Raw genomic sequence first — 18,723 nt, forward strand, 5'->3', positions numbered from 1 at the left:
AACAGTTCGTGTGTCAGGCTGGACCAGTTCTCAATTTCATTCAACCGGGGGAGCAATGTCTGGCAACGATCTGGAAAACGCACGATGATTGGCCTACAACATAGCACTGAACGGACTTGTCAGCGAAGACCGATCGATCTCAACGGTTTCAGATTCGAGTATCTTGAGTGCATCTGTGTGGAGCGCTTTTGACCTGGTTCTCGCTCCTCCTTGGTTCAAACGAACAGCAAACAACAAACAAAAGTCACCCCCTTTTTAAGGACCTGCTGCCTAAAGAAGCCCCGAAATTAACCTTCGGTCCCCATCAGAACTTGACAGCAGTCTTAGCGCGAAGCCATTCCCCGTACTTGTAAAACAGAATCGGGAATGGTATGTAAGACAGTGCCAGGAAGCCGAGCAGCGAGTTGCCCCAGCCATAGTGCAGCGTCTCGTACATCTTCGGGCCAGCGAGCGGCAGGAATGTGCCGGAAATATAGCGCAGCAATAGGCTGGCGCCCAAGGCCGAAGCCGCACCCTCAGAGCCGAACAGGTTCACAAGGTAGAGCTGGGCGGGCATGAGGACGAAAAACGCGCCGTAGCCGATGAAGGCGGTGCCGATGATGGGCACAATCCAGTGCACCTTGTACTCGGTCGTCCAGCCGTAGATGAAGAGGCCGACAGCGACCGAAGGGCTGAACCAGATCATAGGCAGGAGCCGCTGTTCGAGACGCGGCCCGGGCAAGCCCTGTGCCATTGCCTGCACAATCATGCGTTTGTTCAGGTGGTTGAAGACAGGTACCGCGAAGACCATGGAGATGCCCAAGCCAAGGTACACCAGTCCGGACGTTGATGTGGTGAAACCGTACTGACCCTCAAATACGCTGGTGAATGTCGTAAACAGGAGATACATGATACCAAAGACGACGCCGACGTAAAGCGACAAGACCAGGACAATCGGGGAACGGATGAGGAGCATGGTCGGGCGGACGAGGGCCCTGGTGAGAAGCTGGCTCGGGGTGTAAGGCAGAGCCAGTTTCGATCGGAGGTGGGCGTTGCCTGTCTCGACGCGGAGACGGGCGGTCTTGCGTTCTAGGAGGATCCTGGGGTGTGTCTCGCGCAGCAGAGCGAGGGCAGCAACGCCAGCAGCGCCGCCGACAATGGCTAGCACCCAAAATGTCCAGCGCCAGCCCTTGTCGGCGGCAATGAACCCCCCGATGAGCGGGCCGATGACGGGTCCCGTTAGCGGTCCGAGGCTGAACAAGGTCATGGCCAAACCTCTCTTGGGAAGATGAGTGAGATCGGCAATGGAGCCGCCGCCGAGCGCCATTGGCACGCCGCCTGCGCAGCCCGAGAGGAAACGGAAGACGATAAACCCGGCGATAGTGGTGCTCAGAGCGTTACCGATGATAAAGGCCACAAAGACCAGGTTGGCAATGTGGTAAACGGGGAGACGGCCATAGACTTCGCCGAGGGGGGATATGACCATTGGCCCAAGAGCAATGCCGAGGACATAGACGGTGATGGCAAGGGTGCTGACTGTCTCGCTGGTGATGTTTAAGTCGGCGACTATGCCACTGATGCCTGGTGCGCAAATGGTAGGGGCGAGGTTGCTATGTTCCACGGAAGAATCCACGTTAGCACCTTTGATTATTCGATGCCATGATCGAGCAATGATGGAGAGGACATACGTAATGAAACCAAGTATCGAGATCATGATGATTTGCGCCCACCGTTTCCCGGCAGGCCAGTTGACGGGGTTCTCAGCATCATCGGGCCCGTCCCAATTTACAGCGCAGCTCTCTATTCCAAGCTCAAGATTGCTGCCACTCGCCGGGCTTGACTGGAGTGGGGCCGGGTCTTTTTCTTCCAAGGACTCTTGCTTCGACATTGTTGTGGTTGTGGCTTATGCGAGAAGACGGATATCACCGGAAAGGGAAGGTTGACAGCAAGTTCCAAGTTCACAGCCGAGATCGAGGAAAGGCGCCGTGCTCGAGCAGCAGCCCGATGTGACAGGCATTTTAGACGACGATGAACTTTGCTTGATTCGGAGGAGGCCTTGGATCCGCGGCAAGTGGGCGGAGTTAAGGCCGTAGTGCAGAAGATCTCCCATGACTCTTCGCATCGAACCCCGTAATCCGGGCGAACATCCATGGGCGCGGCCAAGGAGCTCGGGAACGGACCGCCCGGGGCCCCGGCTAAGCGAGCAGCCATCGCCGTGCCGTCGTCCGCGGGGGATCGGAGTGGAATCGGGGGATTGCTCGGCTGCGACAACCAGCTTGAGGAATGCCATGCAATGTGTAAAAATGACATTGATGCAACCTAAACGCAGACGGCAACCAGCCGCGGGCAATTCCCACAGGATTGATGATGGTGGGGTTCATCACCGATCCCTAGCTCTCGGGACGCAGTCATCGCCTTCCTAGGTAGGTCACCTAACCTCGGCGGTGTCAGCATGCACGCCAATAACTGCGGCTCCGGGCCTTATCCTGACCGACCCTCGCTTGACAAGGGCTGAACCGCGTCCATGAATTAAGCTTACCATGCGCGGAACGTGTCCGCGGCTCCCATCTGCACTGCACATTATTACCTTGCAGCATTCATTTCTTCTCTCGCATGCGTGGGATCAACCATGCGGAGCGCTCTACCTTGGGCCAATGCCATACATACAACTCATGCACCTCAAGCATATGAACCCGGGTGCGGCCGAGACGGGGTGTGAACCATTTCCCGAGCGTAGGAGGGAGGCGGTGTGGTAGGGGTGGTAGGGTACCTCATCCGAAGAAGAAACTAAAATTTGGAGTCGTGTCGTTGGCGGGGCATCGCGATCGCTTCCTGGAGTCTGGCAGAAACAGTGGGCCCGGACGGTCGGACGAGCATGCCCGCCCGACAAAAGAGTGGGTTAATCTCCAACAAAGGAAGGTGGGGTAATTGCCTGCGTCGCGACCACCTAATTTACGAACGACCGACTTCCAAACCGGGCCTTGGGCAGTCTGAGGTGAGAGGAAAGAATCGCTTCGCAACTCCTTCCCACGTAATCCAAATCCATGTGATGGTCATTGAGTCTTTCCAGTTCAACTCGAACACTTGGGTGATGACTCCTCCCCCCAATTCCCCACCCTCTCGTTTGGCGAACACCAGCACTCCCAAAGGTACATACCGCAGCAGTTGGTCCCAATGTCGTTGCTGAGTGACGCTGGGGCCAGCGAAGTTGTTCCAGATCCCCCTCAAGCGCGTCCCAGCCCCAGCGCCAGTCGACGACGGGAAAAGCCACAACTGTCATGCAACCTCTGTCGACGTCGAAAGTATGGAAAGCCTGTGCCCCGCTGGTCCCGTTTGGGAATTTATGAATTTATGGATTTATCGATTCATGGATTTTATAATCCCGTTCCTCCGATCTGGACCGCTAACGCTAACCCCCTGCTTCGCCCAGGCTACGATGCGACCGCCAACAGCCATGTTCAACCTGCTCCTCACGGGGCCTTGCGTGCACCTACGCTGACAATTATGCCACCGCCTTATCCCTGCCCAAGCCGGCAGCTATGCACGACCGCATCGTTCAGCTTGAACGCCTTGTCATGTCTCTCATGCCACGCCCTGGCCTTAGCTCCATGTCCGGCCCCTCTCCGGACCCCGGCCCCACTCCCGACCTGGGCCCCGGTCTCAGCCCGGTACCCGGTGCCAATCCGGTGCCTCACGCCATGACCACTCCCGCCGAGACAGCGCCCTCGGCCATGGAAGTAACTACGCCCATGGAAGTGGGATCTGAATGCGGGAGCATGCGCATGAGTGCCTCCGAGCTACGCTACGTCAGCGGTGACCACTGGACAGCCATCCTAGACGGGATTGCCGATCTCAAGGATCACTTCGACCAAGAAGAACGGTTCCGGTTAGCCCAGGACGACCACGACACCGTTCCCGGCGATGCAACAAGCGGCCTCCTGGGACCTCGCTCCACTCCCACACTTCTTCTTTACGGTTGTCGCTTACCAAGCTCGCGCGCTGAGATCCTCGCCGCCTTGCCGCCAAAGAGTGCTGTCGACCGGTACATATCTCGCTACTTCAACCGCTTGGACCTAGTTCACTGTCAGTTCTCCCAATCTTTCCATTCTTCATTTTCTACCTAGATGACCTTGGTTGTAACTAACTAGCCGGACTACGATGACACAGCCATTATCCATGGCCCCAGCTTTCTTCGAGAGGTAACTGCTACCGTATTTGTCTGTGGATTTACGAGTAAATAATCTGTACTAACGGGAGCTGTCTAGTACGAGGCATTCTGGACCAACATAACAAGCGTCCCAGTCGTATGGGTTGGTCTCCTTTTCAGCATGATCTCCCTCGCCCTGCTTGCGTCGGATGCCTCCGACACCGCCCATGGTGACCCGGAGCATCGGTCCGCCCAAATCGACCTCTACCGCGAAAAGACAGTACAGTGCCTCGTAATTGGCGAATACACCAAGTCCGGCCCATACGTCCTAGAAACGGTAATCCATTACGTCTACATCGAACTAATCCTCCGAGGCGACGCCGACAAAGATATCTGGTTTTTATTTGCCCTCGAGGTGAATCTAGCTATGCGTATGGGCTATCACCGTGATCCCAGCCATTTCCCCGGCATTTCTCCACTTCAAAGCGAGATCAGGCGGAGACTATGGGCTACCGTCCTCCAGGGTGATATACTCATTTCGGCGCAGATGGGGATGCCGCGCATGATCTCAGACTCGAAATGGGATACGGCAGAGCCACGCAATCTCAGCGACACCGACTTCGACGAGAACACAGCCGAGTTGCCCCCACCCCGCCCCGAGACTGAACTCACACCGGTCCTTGGTATCATTGCGAGGAGGAGAATGTTTGTGGCCCTCGGTGCAATATCCGATGTCACTTCTGCCGCCCAACCGTGTGGCTATTCAGAGGTTATGCGGGTCGACGGCATTCTACAGCAGGCAGCTACTGCCATCCCCCCGCCACTGAAGCCTAAGCCCTTGGCCATTAGCGTTACGGACACCCCCGAAGTTATCATGGCCCGCCTGTTCATTACGCACCTGTTCCACAAGGGGCAAATCATGCTTCACCGCCGCTTCCTCTACTTGGACTCCCCTTCTCCCGACGAGGACATCTTCGCCTACTCCCGCACTGCCTGTCTAGACGCGTCGATAGGCGCTCTTCAGATTCAACATATTCTCGATGAAGAGACCGGCCCCGGAGGGCAGCTGTACACGATGCGCTGGCGTGTTTCTTCCATAATGAACCACACGTTTCTGACCGCGACCATGGTGTTGTGTTCCATGTTACACCGCGGCCGGACGCTGCAGCGAGAAGATGAGATTCTGCGGGCACTTAGGAGAACGAGGACCATCTGGATGCGCGCCAGCTCGGGCTCCCGGGAGGCGAAGAAGGCAGCCGAGACGGTGAGCATCGTCCTTGCGAGGGCGGGAGAAGGTCGCGGTTCCCCGGAGCATCAATATGGGAACACAGCTCAAAATGATGAGCAGGGTGGTGGGGCTATGTCTCTGCATCAAGGCACCCAGGGTACCATGACGGCCGATTATGTCTCTACCGACGGTAGCCATCCTGGGAGGGCCGGAATCCATGGGCAAGATATGCTGCGGCAAGACAGCACAAGCTTGGGAAGTACTGCTTTTGATCGTGAGTATTCCTGAACTGACCCATCCGCCCAGGAGATCCAAAGACTGAAAATGCCGTATTAGCGGATAGATTCGTTATGCCGAGTCTCTTGGGGACTTTCACGCCTCCGGATGCCCAGGGACAGACAATTAACTTCAATTACAGCCCCGGGCTGGATGGTATGGGTATCTCATTGGATGAATGGATTCAAACGAACAATAGGTTTACGGCACCATAGTAGGGGTGATGGACTTGGTTTACGGATTACTTTTCTGCCTCTCTCTGGTGCTTGAGCTTCTTTGGCGGGAAACAAAACACAAAGGGCTTTTGACTTTTGCTTTGAGTGTGCCCTGCAGTGATGGCGTGCGGCAGAAGGATTTTGTTGGTAACATAAGAGGAGAATGCCGCCCCCAAGCGTCTCCCTTTAACCATCGTCAGGTCTCAACGGGGAGATCGTCTCGAGGGAATTAATTACCTACCCTTGCCGGACCGAGTCCTAGCGCTAATATACCCCTACTTGGGTGGGTGAAATACTTGAGTGGGGGATTTGTCGTGAGGATATTTGACGTGCATCGAACCACACCATGGCATGAAGCAAACAACGGTAGCCCAATCATCCCAAGGCTTACGCGAATCCGCCGCCCGCTTGCATCTGTGCAGCCCTGATCCCTCCGAGCCACGATTCCCTCGAGGCTTGGCTCCCGTTTTGGTTCACCCCTATCCGGACCATCCCGACTCGGTACCATTTAATCCAGACGTCCTCGCCATTTTCTCCGAACGTGAACTCCGGCCCTGGTCACCAAGACCGGCCGCCAAGGCGCCGGCTCGGAGGGAATCACGCACTCAGTTGAACACACGGAAAGCTTTGGGACCTCCGAATATCCTCAAGCTGAACCGTGCCGCCCTCCTGCTTCGCTGGGTGAGGTGCGGAGGTTAGTTCGGCCCCTGCTTGCACACATGGTTACCCTGAAGGCCTCAACACACGGGAGTCAAGTTACCGGATATGTCAAGTCGGAAGAAGGTAAGGCGATGCGTCTGTCGTGGCGACAACCACTGTCTAGATGTCGGCGAATAAGGCATGATCAAGACGTATTTTTATAAGGATAGTAACATCGCACAACCCTCACAATATCTTCTGTCCCAAAATCTTTCTACCACCTTGCTCTCTCTGACTGAACTCGTTTTCATCCTTGAAACCGCCCTCAACGACACAGATCACGTCTAAACACAGATACTACGTTTTACACAACAATGCCGGAACCTATTGCAGTCATCGGCTCCGGGTGCCGTTTCCCCGGCGGCGCCGACACGCCTTCGAAGCTGTGGTCAGTCATTCACCACCCGGAAGACCTGAGCCGCAAGCCTTCGCGGTTCAACATCGATCCATTTTACCACCCCGTCGGCACCCACCATGGCACTACCAACGCCACCAAGTCATACTGGCTCGAAGATGACGGCCGAAGCAACGTAACCAAGTTTGATGCCGGCTTCTTCAACATCCAACCGGGCGAGGTCGACGCCATGGACCCGCAGCAACGGTTGCTCCTCGAGGTGGTGTACGATGCCCTCTGCGCCGGAGGCCAGCCGATGGAGCAGCTCCGTGGCTCCGACACGGCCGTCTACGTGGGGATGATGTGCGACGATTACAACACAATGCTGGTCCGCGACTGGGAATCCCTGCCGCGGTATGCGGCCACCGGCTTGGAGAGAGCAGTCGTCTCTAATCGTGTGTCGTACTTCTTTGACTGGCACGGGCCCAGCATGACCATCGATACGGCGTGCTCCAGTAGTATGGTGGCGCTGGATATGGCCGTGCAGGCGCTGAGAAGTGGCAAGTCCACGGCGGCGGTGGCAGCGGGAACGAGTTTGATCCTGAGTCCGGGTATGTACGACCACCGCCGTCACAACAATGCATATACACATATCTGACCTGGTTACTCAGCCATGTACATCTCCGAGAGCAATCTCGGTATGCTGTCCCCAACAGGTCGCTGCGCCATGTGGGACGTGGCCGCAGATGGGTATTCCCGCGGTGAAGGGGTTGCGGCCGTCATCCTCAAAACTCTCTCTCAAGCCCTAGCAGACAACGACCCGATCGACTGCATCATCCGCGAGACCGCTGTGAACCAGGATGGCCGTACCCCGGGCTTGACCATGCCTAGCAATACAGCGCAGGCGGCTTTGATCCATGAGTGCTACACCCGCGCGGGGCTGGACCCCGTGAACAGGTTGGAAGACCGCCCGCAGTTCTTCCATGCCCACGGCACGGGCACGCAGGCCGGGGATCCTCAAGAGGCCGAGGCCATCGCAACCTCTCTGTTCCCTGTCGGCTCGGCTGCCGCCGAACACCAGAATAAGCTCATCGTCGGCTCCATCAAGACTGTTATTGGCCATACCGAAGGGACAGCGGGGCTGGCAAGCCTCATCGGCACATCTCAGTCCCTCCGGCATGGCATCATCCCGCCCAACCTGCACTTCCACCAGCTGAATCCCAAGGTTGCGCCTTTCTTTGACAACTTGCACATCCCCACTGCTCCGATGCCATGGGTAGTCCCCGAGGGACAGATTAGGCGAGCAAGCGTGAACAGGTATGTTGATATCAGTGAACCGATAGCCTAAGACACCACGCCGCTTAAAATACCGGGTGACTGACTGTAATCCGTTGCTCCAGCTTTGGCTTTGGTGGCACCAACGCTCACTGTATCCTGGAGGAATATGCGGCGGCACCGACGCCCAAAGCCCTCAACACCAAGACGTCTTCGAGCCTACAATTCACGCCTCTGACCTTCTCGGCGGCTTCCGAGACGGCTCTCAAGGCCAGCCTGTCTCAATATCTTGACTACCTCAAGGAGAACCCCTCTGTGGACTTGGCAGACCTCGCGTATACGCTGCAGCACCGGCGATCTACCCTGCATTACCGCAAAGCCATACCGGCACCGACCGCAGAAGATGCCATCCAGGCTCTCCACGCCCTTGTCAACCCCTCTTCTGACAGCAAGGACACCACAGACCTCGGCACCCGGTTCGGCACCCTCCCCCAGCCCGCCAAGATCCTGGGAATCTTCACCGGACAGGGTGCGCAATGGCCTCGCATGGGGGCCCAGCTCATCGAGAGCTCCCCCCTCGCCGCAGCGCGCATCAACGACCTCGACGCGTCCCTCCAGCGCCTCCCCAACCCCTCCGACCGGCCACCCTGGACCCTCAAAGACCAGCTCCTCGCGGGCAAGGACACGTCCCGCATCGCCGAAGCCGCCCTGTCCCAGCCCCTGTGCACCGCCGTGCAGGTCATCCTAGTCGACATCCTACGCGCCGCGGGTATCACCTTCGCCGCCGTAGTCGGCCACTCATCCGGCGAGATCGGCGCCGCCTACGCGGCCGGCCTCGTTACCGCCGACGACGCCATCCGCATCGCCTACTTCCGCGGAGTGCACGCCAAGCTGGCGGCCAGCCCCGACACGTCGTCTGCTCCGCGCGGCGCCATGCTGGCCGTCGGGGCCTCCCTCGACGAGGCGCGCGCCCTGTGCGAGGATATGTTTAGTGGTAGATTGCAGGTCGCCGCGGTGAACTCGGCTTCTAGTGTTACCCTGAGCGGGGATGAGGATGCGGTGGATGAGGCGGAGACGCTGCTGAAGGCGCAGAGCATGTTTGCCAGGAAGCTCAAGGTCGATACCGCGTACCACAGCGCGCATATGGCAACCTGCGCCGGCCCGTATCTCGCCTCGTTGGAGGAGAGCGGCGTCGGAGCCAAAGCGCAGGGTGAGCAGGATGCCGGCACGGTGTGGTATTCGAGCGTGGTCGAGGGTCAACCCATGACTCGGGACATGTTGGCAAACCAGTACTGGGTGGACAACATGTGCAATGCCGTCTTGTTTGCGGGAGCACTCGCTAGTGCGCTCGAGGGGTCTGGCCCGTTCGACTTGGCCGTCGAAGTTGGCCCCCATCCCGCCCTCAAGGGTCCTGCCACGTCCACCATCGGCGACTTACCATACACTGGGGTCCTCTCTCGGGGTCTGGAAGATGTCGTGCAGCTCAGTGCCGCATTTGGCTTTGTGTGGACAAGGCTTGGATTCGGCAGTGTTCGCTTTTCTGACGTACAGACACTGCTGTCTGGCAACGCCGAGAAGAAGAACGTGGTACTTACCGACCTTCCCGCGTATCCTTACGACCGCCAGCGCACGTACTGGGCGGGCAGCCGAGTGTCGAACCACTTCCAGCACCGGAGCGCCCTTCACGCCCCCAATCCCGTCCTGGGCTCGCCCTGCACCGAAGCGACCACGCCCGGCGAGTTCCAGTGGCGGAACATGCTCTGTCCGAACGAGATGGCCTGGCTCAAGGGCCACATGCTCCAGGGACAAACGGTATTCCCGGCTACAGGCTATGTTAGCATGGCCATCGAAGCCGTCAAGGCCGTCGCCCTCGAAATCTCCGAGGACGCAGTCATCAGCGTGTTCAAGGTCACGGATGTCGACATCCCCCGTGCCATCGCCTTCGACAGCGACGACGCCAAAGTTGAGACTGTTTTCAGCATCTCGTCGGTCGACAGGGCGTCCGAACAAGGCGCCATTACCGCTGAGTGGACCTGCTATATGGTTAACGATAACAAAGATGGAAATCTCGTTCTCAACTCAAAGGGCCGCGTAACGGTTGTGCTTGCTCCCCGCTCATCTGACACTCTCCCCGTCGCCAAGGCGGATCCTTTCAACCTGGTCGCCGTGGGAGAGGAGCAGTTCTACGCCAACCTCGAGTCGATCGGGTACGGTTATAGCACGCCGTTCAGGGGCGTTTCCGATATTCGCCGCAAACCCGGTTACAGTATCGGTACGCTCCATGACCAATCCGGAACCATTTGGGAAGACAGCTTGGTTGTTCATCCCGGCATGCTGGACTCGGCGCTACAGACCGTCTTTGCATCGTGGTCGTACCCCAAGGATACTCAGCTTTGGTCACTCCACGTCCCTGTTTCCATTTCTTCGGTTACCATCAACGCCTACTTCACCCCTCTCGGCGAAGGTGGGAAGCAGAGCACGATGCGGTTCGAAACACTTTTGCGGGAGAGACAGCACTCCCGAGTCACGGGTGACGTCTACTTGAATACCGCCGTTGACGACAACGCTCGTGCTATTGTTCAGCTTGAGGGTATCACACTTGTTCCCTTCTCGCCGGCCACCTCGAAGCTCGACCTCCCCATGTTTTCTCAGTTCCAGCACAAGGTCATCTCGCCGGACGGAGAACTAGCTGCGGCAGGACAGCGGCTTTCAGATTACCATGTCAAGCTATACAAGGATATTGAGCGTGTTTCGTATTGGTTTGCGCGTAATGCGTCGCTCTCCATCCCCCTCCACGAGCGTCAAGGCTTGCTTCGCCACTTCCAGCAATATCTCGGCTGGTGCGATCGCATGGTCGAGATGGCGACCCGCGGGATACATCCCAAGGTATCGGCCGACTGCAACAACGACTCCCGGGAGGATATCGCCCGCATCCTGGTCCCATACAAGGACCGCAAAGACGTCCGGTTTGTCGAAGTCGTCGGTGACAATCTTGTTCCCGTCATTCGTGAAGGCAGCTCGATGCTCGAGCACATGAATCAGGACGGCCTACTGCGCGCCTTTTACGAGGAGGACGCTCTCTGCGGCGGTCCGAGCAACCGTTGGCTGTCTCGCCTGGTGGCTCAGATCGGCCACCGCTATCCTGGACTCAACATCTTTGAGATTGGAGCCGGCACAGGCGCAACGACGGCTTCTGTCCTACGCGCTCTGGGTGGGTCGTATTCCTCGTACACCTTCACCGACATCTCGAGCGGCTTCTTCATGGCGGCCGAGGAACGCTTCGCCGACCAGGCCGGCCGCATGTCCTTCAAGACGTTCGATATGGAGAAAGACCCGTCGGGTCAAAGATTTACAGCCGGCACGTACGACGTCGTCGTGGCCGTCAATGTGTTGCACGTCTCAGCCGACATGGAAGCCTCCCTGGCCAACGTCCGTCGCCTCCTGAAGCCCGGCGGCTACCTGCTCACCGGTGAGCTCACTTCGACGGATCTGCTCTTCACCGGTATGACGGTCGGGACCCTGCCTGGCTGGTGGATCGGTGTCGAGACGGGTCGCCCGTGGGGACCACTCCTCAACCTCAGCCAGTGGGATGCTCTCCTGAGGAAGACGGGCTTCGCCGGCCTTGACACGGTGACTCCCGACATCAGCACGTCTCTGCCTATGAGCGTCTTCGCGGCACAGGCCGTAAACGACCAGGTCATGCTACTGCGCGAGCCGCTTGCGGCCAAGGAGCGACCTGCAGACGTGAAGAACGACGGGTTGGCTATCATTGGGGGCGTCACCTGGCCGGTCTACAAATTGGGTCGTGAAGTCTGTGACGTCCTGGATCACCGGTGGCACAATAAGCAATTTTTCGACACCATCCAGGACTTTGTCTCGTCCCCCATGGCCCAAGCCGTCTCCACTACCGGGTTGGTCTCGGTTCTGTGTCTAACCGACCTGGATCGGCCCTACCTGGAAGACCTCACGGCCGACAAGTTTGCTGCTCTCCAGGCCTTGTTCGCATCAGCCGGCACCTTGGTATGGGTGACTCGCGGATCGACCGAGGATAGCCCTTTCAGCTACGCGATGAAGGGAATCCTGCACACGGTCAAGACCGAGGTGCCCAGCCTCAATATCCAGTTGTTCGACTTGGATCCCACCATAAGCGATGGTGGAATCCAGCAAACCACGGCAACGGACCTGGCTGTCACACTTCTCAGGCATCACGTCCTCTTCAGTTGGGGTATTGGCCAGAGCGCAGATGCGGACCATGATACCATGCTATGGACGGCCGAGCCAGAGGTCTTCATCAGAAGCGGGAGACAGCTCATCACAAGACTCCTCCCCGATCTCGAAAAGAACGCGCGGTACAATGCCCGCCGGAGGGATGTCTGGGCGCCAGTCAACCCGGCCAACGAAAGGGTGGAACTTGTTGCCACGAGCCACGCGAAAGGCAAGGCCTTCGAAGTCCAAAAGGTCTCGCCGCTCAGATTGTCCAACGCACCCGCGGGTTCTCGCACCGTCAGAGTCACGCATTCACTGCTCCAGAGCATCGCCATTAGTGGTGTTGGCTTCTTGAAACCGACTGCAGGCTTGGATGCCGTCACTGGCGAGGCAATCCTTGCGCTTGCTGGCTCCAGCGAATCTCTCGTTGAGGTTCCAGCGGCCTGGTGCATCCCTCTGACCGGAGGCACCACTGCAGCTCTTGTCTCGACGCTCCTCTCGATCGCCGCGGACCTCGTTGCTGAGCACATACTTTCTCTCACGCCCTACGGCAGCACCCTCGTGGTGCATGACGCTGATGCCAACGTGCAATCCTCCCTGGCAAGCAAGGCCGTCGGCAAGGAGGTGAATATCGTATTCGCAACATCCCAGCTTCGCAAGGACGAGGCTGGCGTCTCCCACTTCCTCCACCCCAACTTCCCTCGGCACACGGTAAAGTCCGTCATCCCTGCTTCTGCTGCTGTCTTTGTTAGCTTCTCGCGCGGCGCTGCCTCAGATGCTGTCCGCGAGACAATCCTCAAGTTCCTTCCCCCGGGTTGCTTTGCCGTCCGCGAGGAAGCGATGCTGAGCCACAAGCCTATCGCCACGTTAACCGCACTCGTCGACCTCACGTCCATACTCCAAAAGGCCTTGGACGGTGTATCTGCGCATGATAGTGTCAAGCGCATACCCTCCGTCCCTCTAGCCGATGTCCCGCACCACACGGCCCTGGGCGAACCGCTGCAGGTAGTCGACTGGACGAGTTCCTCCTCGGTCGCCGCCAAGGTACAGCCGATCGACTCTGGCCTCCTCTTCCACCCCGACAAGACCTACTTCTTTGCCGGCATGGCAGGCGACCTTGGGCAGTCCCTGGCAGAATGGATGATCGTCCACGGGGCTCGGTTCATCGTCCTCACGTCCCGCAACCCCAAGGTCAACCCCCAATTCACCGCCGACATGTCCACCCGCTACGGCGCCAACGTCCAACCCATGTCCGTCGACGTCACCTCTCTCCCCTCCCTGCAAACCGCCCTCTCCACCATCCGCGCCACCCTGCCCCCCATCGCCGGCGTGGTGAACGGCGCCATGATCCTCGACGACGACCTGCTCGCCAACATGACTTACACCCAATTCACGCGGGCCACGACCCCCAAAATCACCGGCACCATCCTCCTCGACCAGGTCTTCGGCACCACGCCCCTCGATTTCTTCATCGTAGCCTCCAGCATCGCCTCGGTCATCGGCTTCGCCGGCCAGAGCAACTACTCGGCGGCCAACGAGTTCATGACGGGCCTGGTGCGGCAGCGGCGCGCGCGCGGCCTGGTCGGGTCCGCGATGAGCATCCCTGGCGTGCTGGGGCTCGGGTATGCGGCGAACCAGGCCGGGTTTGACTTTGACTACTTCCGCAGTATTGGGTATGTGAATATTGCGGAGGAGGACTTGCATCTGTTGTTTGCGGAGGCGGTGCTGTCGGGTCGGGTCGAGGCGGGGGCGGAGGCGGTGGAGGTGGCGATGGGGGTGGATTATTTGCCGGCTAGTGTGCGGGTGCAGGATGCGCATAAGAGGGATGTCCGGTTTGGGCATTTTGTGGGGAGGGAGGAGGTTGGGGGGGCGGGCGGTGGTGAACAAGCTGGGGCAGGTAAGGCGGGTGTCAAGGTCAAGGTGTTGCTGCAAGCGGCGAAGACCGCGGACGAGGCGTATGTGGTTATCAGGGATGCGTTCGTTGCGCATCTGAAGAGGATGCTGAGGCTTGGGGACGAGGGCAAGGTGGAGGAGCAGGTTGCTCTGATCGAGCAGGGTGTGGATTCCCTTGTGGCAGTCGACATTCGGTCGTGGTTCCTCAAGGAGGTGGCCGTGGATGTGCCAACTCTGAAGGTGCTGGGTGGAGGTTCGGTCGCGGATCTGGTCACTACCGCCCTCGAAAAGATGCCGGATGTTGTGAAGGTTGAAACAGAGCGAGAAGAAACGGCATCGGTGCCGCAGACCAAAGAGAGCCCTGTGCCGACTCCGTCGCCACAATCGAGAGGGAGCCCCGTCTTCACCCCGGCCGCGGCGTCAGACGGATCTGGGTATGGGTCGGGCGCTACGACGCCGTCTTTGAAGGAGCTGGCGGATGTTAAGACTCATGTTAGCGAAATCACTGAGGAGAGGCTACTAGCGGCTTGAAATCGGTGGTTAGGAAGTGTATAGCGTGCTGGATCTCTCGCGTTTTTGGACTAGGTTTGGAGGCGCTGGGGTTTGGCCTTTTGGGCAGTTAGTAACTTCAGTCCATTTACAACGTCGTCACAATTCAGATGAGAAATATCACACACAGTCCCGTGGTAATGACAGTGGTTATAATTCTAAGCGTCGGTAATCAGAATGCAAACTCGTAGGTTTCAACATCGTGGCGCTCGTAATGCAGGCCTTGAAAAGCCAAGAAGTGCTACTCGCCATCTCTTACACATTCCCAATGCTGTGGCGGAGTACCTAGGTATTTACGCGTCTTGATACTGATGTACCTCCATTCCTAACGCGATGAGGATTTTGTTAAACTTTTGTGTTTTTTTCTTCATAGCATGAACGCGGCCTTATTCCACATTCAACATGAAGTTACTTCAACACGGAATCTACCCTATGGAGTTTCCCCTTGGCCAGTTGACGGTTCGGTTCCGAGGCTCATGTGGACGGTTGAACAAGGTGCGAGTTTCGCGCTCAAAAAACTAGGAACCTCGGCACTTGGAAGAAGAATACCCCAACTCAACCTCAATGGGAAGGAAGTGCAAGGCGGGTTTTCCCCTGGCCTGTTCCGATCTTCCGCGGGAGTCCTTACCAAATAGGTTCAAAAGACTTGAACGGAACGGTGTGGTTTGCCGGCGGGATCGGCTTATTCGGAGGTCAAGTTGCCTAATTGGGTAATTTCGGGGTCAATGTGGGACTCGCAGCGTAACATGCACCATTACTCAGTTATTTTGTGGACAGGTCAAATCTTATTGTTGAGTTGCCACGTAGGGGTCTTGTTGGCTTATCATTCCGTACGGCCCCCCCGGTTCTCTCCAGGCCCGGGAAAAGGTTCGACAAGAGGAGCCCCTGACCTGGCCGTGTTCACTTTTTGAACGAGCACCGGAGACTCGGAGGTTTCGCCGCCTTCCAGCCATCCCGCGCGCTCCGTAAACCTGGAATTCCTCCGGATCACATGTTTGATCAAATCAGTCCTCGGGGATTTTCTCATTTGCTCAAAGACCTGTCATACCACTTTCTGCGTCTGGGGAACGGCTATCTTCTGTCTCTTTATTCGACGACGTCTCGCTCCTCTTGACACCTAGCTACGCCCACAGCCCGCTCCTGATGTCCATCATGAGGTACACGCTCACTTCCCTCCTCGCGGCCACGGCATCTTCCGCGTCCGTCATCGATTTGCACCAGACCCCGCAGGAACCCCGGTCGTCTTCACATCATCATCCGGGGAAGTGGTGCGATAACTCACCCACATCCCGGAACTGCTGGGGAAATTACAGCATCGACACAGATTACTACGCCACTATTCCTCATACTGGAAAGACGGTCGAGGTTTGGCTTTCTGCGCAGGAAGGGATATGTAACCAGGATGGATACAACCGCCCTTGCATGACCTTCAACGGCACTATCCCCGGCCCCCTGATAACCGCCAACTGGGGGGACGATCTTGTCATTCATGTGACCAACAATCTCGAGTCAAACGGTACTGCCATTCACTGGCATGGGCTTCGTCAGCTCAACACCGTACAGTATGACGGCGTCCCCGGTGTCACCCAGTGCGCAATCGCTCCAGGGGAAACTCTCACATACAGGTACAAGGTCAGCCAGTATGGATCAACCTGGTACCATAGTCACTTTTCGCTCCAGTATTCCGAAGGTCTCTTTGGGCCCATGGTCTTCAACGGGCCGGCAACAGCCAACTACGACGAGGACCTCGGCGTGCTTTTCCTCCAGGACTGGTCGCACACTACCGTCTTCCGAGCATGGGGTCACAAGCAGAGATACGGCATCACGCACTCTCTAAGTAATCTTCTCCTCAACGGCACCAATACATTCGATTGCTCCGCCCATGATTCGGATCCCAACTGCGTCGGCGGCGGCAAGAAGTTTGAGACGGTGTTCAAGCCCGGGAAGAAGCACCTCATCCGCCTGGCCAATGTGGCACTCGACAGCCAGTTCCGGTTCAGCATCGATGGGCACAAACTCAAAGTCATTGCCAACGATCTTGTGCCCATCGAACCGTACGAGACGGACAGCGTGGTGATCAGTGCTGCCCAACGATACGACATCGTTGTTGAGGCCAACGCGAAATCGGACAACTACTGGATGCGCGCGGTGTGGGTGAACACTTGCTCGGCTGTGGCGAACGACAATCCCAACTCCGGCACGGGCATCGTGCGGTACGATGCGTCAAGCGTCGCTGAGCCAACGACCACTTCCAACGTTATGCTCCCAGCTGGGTGTGCTGACGAGCCTGGCGAGAGTCTCGTCCCGTATGTAAAGGTCGACGTCGGTAACATTGCTGGGACCACGCTAGAGAACCTCAACATGCGTCTCACACATGAAGGCGTGTTTCAGTGGACCATCAACAGCAGCACCTTGATCATCGACTGGGCCAACCCCACGCTCAAGCAGATCTTTGACGGAGTCGATCTCTTCCCTACGCCGTACAATGTGGTACCGGTGGACGTAAGCGTCTCTTCTTTTGCTCATGTTCCGGACTCTACCATCCTATTTGCTAACGCACCACCAGAAAACGTCCCCTGATCACGCCGGAGATGAATGGGCCATTTTGGTAATCGAGAATGTCGCAGCTGGGGCCTTGGGCGAGGTCGCACACCCCATCCACCTGCACGGGCACGACTTCTGGATTCTCGCTCAGGGTTACGGAACACACTGGGATGGGACACAGGACTCCTTCCAGTTCACGAACCCACCACGGCGAGATACGGCCATCCTGCCAGCGCATGGATACCTCGCCATCGCCTTCCGACTGGACAATCCCGGCGTGTGGCTAGTTCACTGTCACATCGCTTGGCACGCCAGTCAAGGCTTGTCGCTGGAGTTCGTGGAGCGGAGGGGCTCCATTTCCGTCCAGGGACAGGACAGGAAGGTGTTCGATGAGACATGCCAGGCGTGGGATAGGTGGGAGAGTCAGAGTGGAGGCCCACCGTTTCCACAGCTTGATTCGGGGATTTAAGGGGTAATTATACAAAATAGGTACTCTGAGAAAAACCAACCTGCAGCTTAGACGAAGAGAAACTAGGTCTAATCACTCGTTCAACATCCATCCAAGCGTTTCAACGATCGATTCATAAAACTACCTCAGTTAACTCGAGCGAGATTATGCCTGTCCTGCCGCCCTTATTTGTTTCATCAACGGGGCAACACACGATGAGGAACTTGTGTCAGTGTCTAAATTGAGACGATTCAGAATTAGGTAACGTCTGCCGTTGCCGGCCAATACTGGGCCGAAAGCAACACAACGTGCCCCGGCGTAACCCACATTGTTTGTTTGGGCCCGCCGTGATCCACAGCATTGACGCCGTCAGCGAGCAGGCCCTTCTCGCTACCGCTGGTGAACGAATAATTAACGGTGAGGCGACAACTCGCTGGTGGCCTCGAAGGTTGGATTAGACTCCGCTGAACCGCTCGCCAAACCCCAAGCTTGCCTGTTGAGGCTGTTCGGGGACCGCTCATTCGGCTGCTCCAAAGGAACGTCCCGCCTGCGGAGGGCCAAGCTTCATAGGGCTTACTGGAGTCGCGTTTAAGCCAACCATTCACGAAGGAAATTACCGATCCCGGCGGTTCCAGCCAGCTCATACCCCGGGGTGCCCAACTCGTTCTAGACCAGCCCACTATCGTGTCTCACTGAGCAAGAACCCGTTTAGGAAACAGGTATTTAAGCTAACGTCCCTGTTGGAGTGAATCTGAGCAAGGTCCACCCAATGTCTTGCGTACCATCCTTTATGGCGCCGGAGATGTCATTCTGGTAGTCATATCAACGTTATATTTGGACTAGTGAGTGCGGCGCAGGCCAGATTCAACTTCGCGAGCGCCGTAAGCGTCGCCGAAACGCTGTGTCGGCCGGTGGTCCAATAGGAGGAAC

At 57.5% G+C, this 18,723-nt stretch overlaps 4 protein-coding genes across 4 annotated transcripts; 3 read left to right on the plus strand and 1 right to left on the minus strand.

The window, feature by feature from the left end:
• Positions 1–281: 281 nt before the first annotated feature.
• Positions 282–1,977, minus strand: B0H64DRAFT_103026 (major facilitator superfamily domain-containing protein). Its single transcript, XM_062797691.1, has 2 exons — positions 1,668–1,977; positions 282–1,589 (listed from the first exon to the last, which is right to left on the minus strand). The coding sequence occupies exons 1-2, from the start codon at positions 1,865–1,867 to the stop codon at positions 305–307; spliced, it is 1,485 nt and encodes a 494-aa protein (XP_062663160.1). The 5' UTR covers positions 1,868–1,977; the 3' UTR covers positions 282–304.
• Positions 1,978–2,951: 974 nt separating this feature from the next.
• Positions 2,952–6,164, plus strand: B0H64DRAFT_389201 (uncharacterized protein). The gene is made up of 5 exons (XM_062803321.1): positions 2,952–3,281; positions 3,410–4,062; positions 4,147–4,178; positions 4,245–5,628; positions 5,691–6,164. The coding sequence occupies exons 1-5, from the start codon at positions 3,154–3,156 to the stop codon at positions 5,843–5,845; spliced, it is 2,352 nt and encodes a 783-aa protein (XP_062663161.1). The 5' UTR covers positions 2,952–3,153; the 3' UTR covers positions 5,846–6,164.
• Positions 6,165–6,858: 694 nt separating this feature from the next.
• Positions 6,859–14,822, plus strand: B0H64DRAFT_355876 (polyketide synthase; the record flags this gene model as incomplete). The annotated part of the gene is made up of 3 exons (XM_062801572.1): positions 6,859–7,489; positions 7,550–8,195; positions 8,279–14,822. 3 exons carry the CDS (start codon positions 6,859–6,861, stop codon positions 14,781–14,783), a joined length of 7,782 nt encoding a protein of 2,593 aa, XP_062663162.1. The 3' UTR covers positions 14,784–14,822.
• Positions 14,823–15,953: 1,131 nt separating this feature from the next.
• On the plus strand, positions 15,954–17,815 carry B0H64DRAFT_355879 (putative extracellular dihydrogeodin oxidase/laccase; the record flags this gene model as incomplete). The annotated part of the gene is made up of 2 exons (XM_062801573.1): positions 15,954–17,303; positions 17,368–17,815. 2 exons carry the CDS (start codon positions 15,954–15,956, stop codon positions 17,812–17,814), a joined length of 1,797 nt encoding a protein of 598 aa, XP_062663163.1.
• Positions 17,816–18,723: the final 908 nt, after the last annotated feature.

This window comes from Chaetomium fimeti (assembly GCF_033439085.1).
Source record: "Chaetomium fimeti strain CBS 168.71 chromosome Unknown B0H64scaffold_2, whole genome shotgun sequence".
Lineage (NCBI taxonomy): Eukaryota > Fungi > Ascomycota > Sordariomycetes > Sordariales > Chaetomiaceae > Chaetomium > Chaetomium fimeti.

Bases quoted from the DNA above. Each gene is read 5' to 3' on its own strand.
- B0H64DRAFT_389201 (XM_062803321.1), top strand. From the start codon at position 3,154: ATGTCGTTGCTGAGTGACGCTGGGGCCAGCGAAGTTGTTCCAGATCCC. The intron at 4,063-4,146 runs GTCAGTTCTCCC...ACGATGACACAG, and splicing joins CCGCTTGGACCTAGTTCACT to CCATTATCCATGGCCCCAGC. The intron at 4,179-4,244 runs GTAACTGCTACC...GGAGCTGTCTAG, and splicing joins GCCCCAGCTTTCTTCGAGAG to TACGAGGCATTCTGGACCAA.
- B0H64DRAFT_103026 (XM_062797691.1), bottom strand. From the start codon at position 1,867: ATGTCGAAGCAAGAGTCCTTGGAAGAAAAAGACCCGGCCCCACTCCAG. The intron at 1,590-1,667 runs GTATGTCCTCTC...CGTGGAACATAG, and splicing joins TCGATACTTGGTTTCATTAC to CAACCTCGCCCCTACCATTT.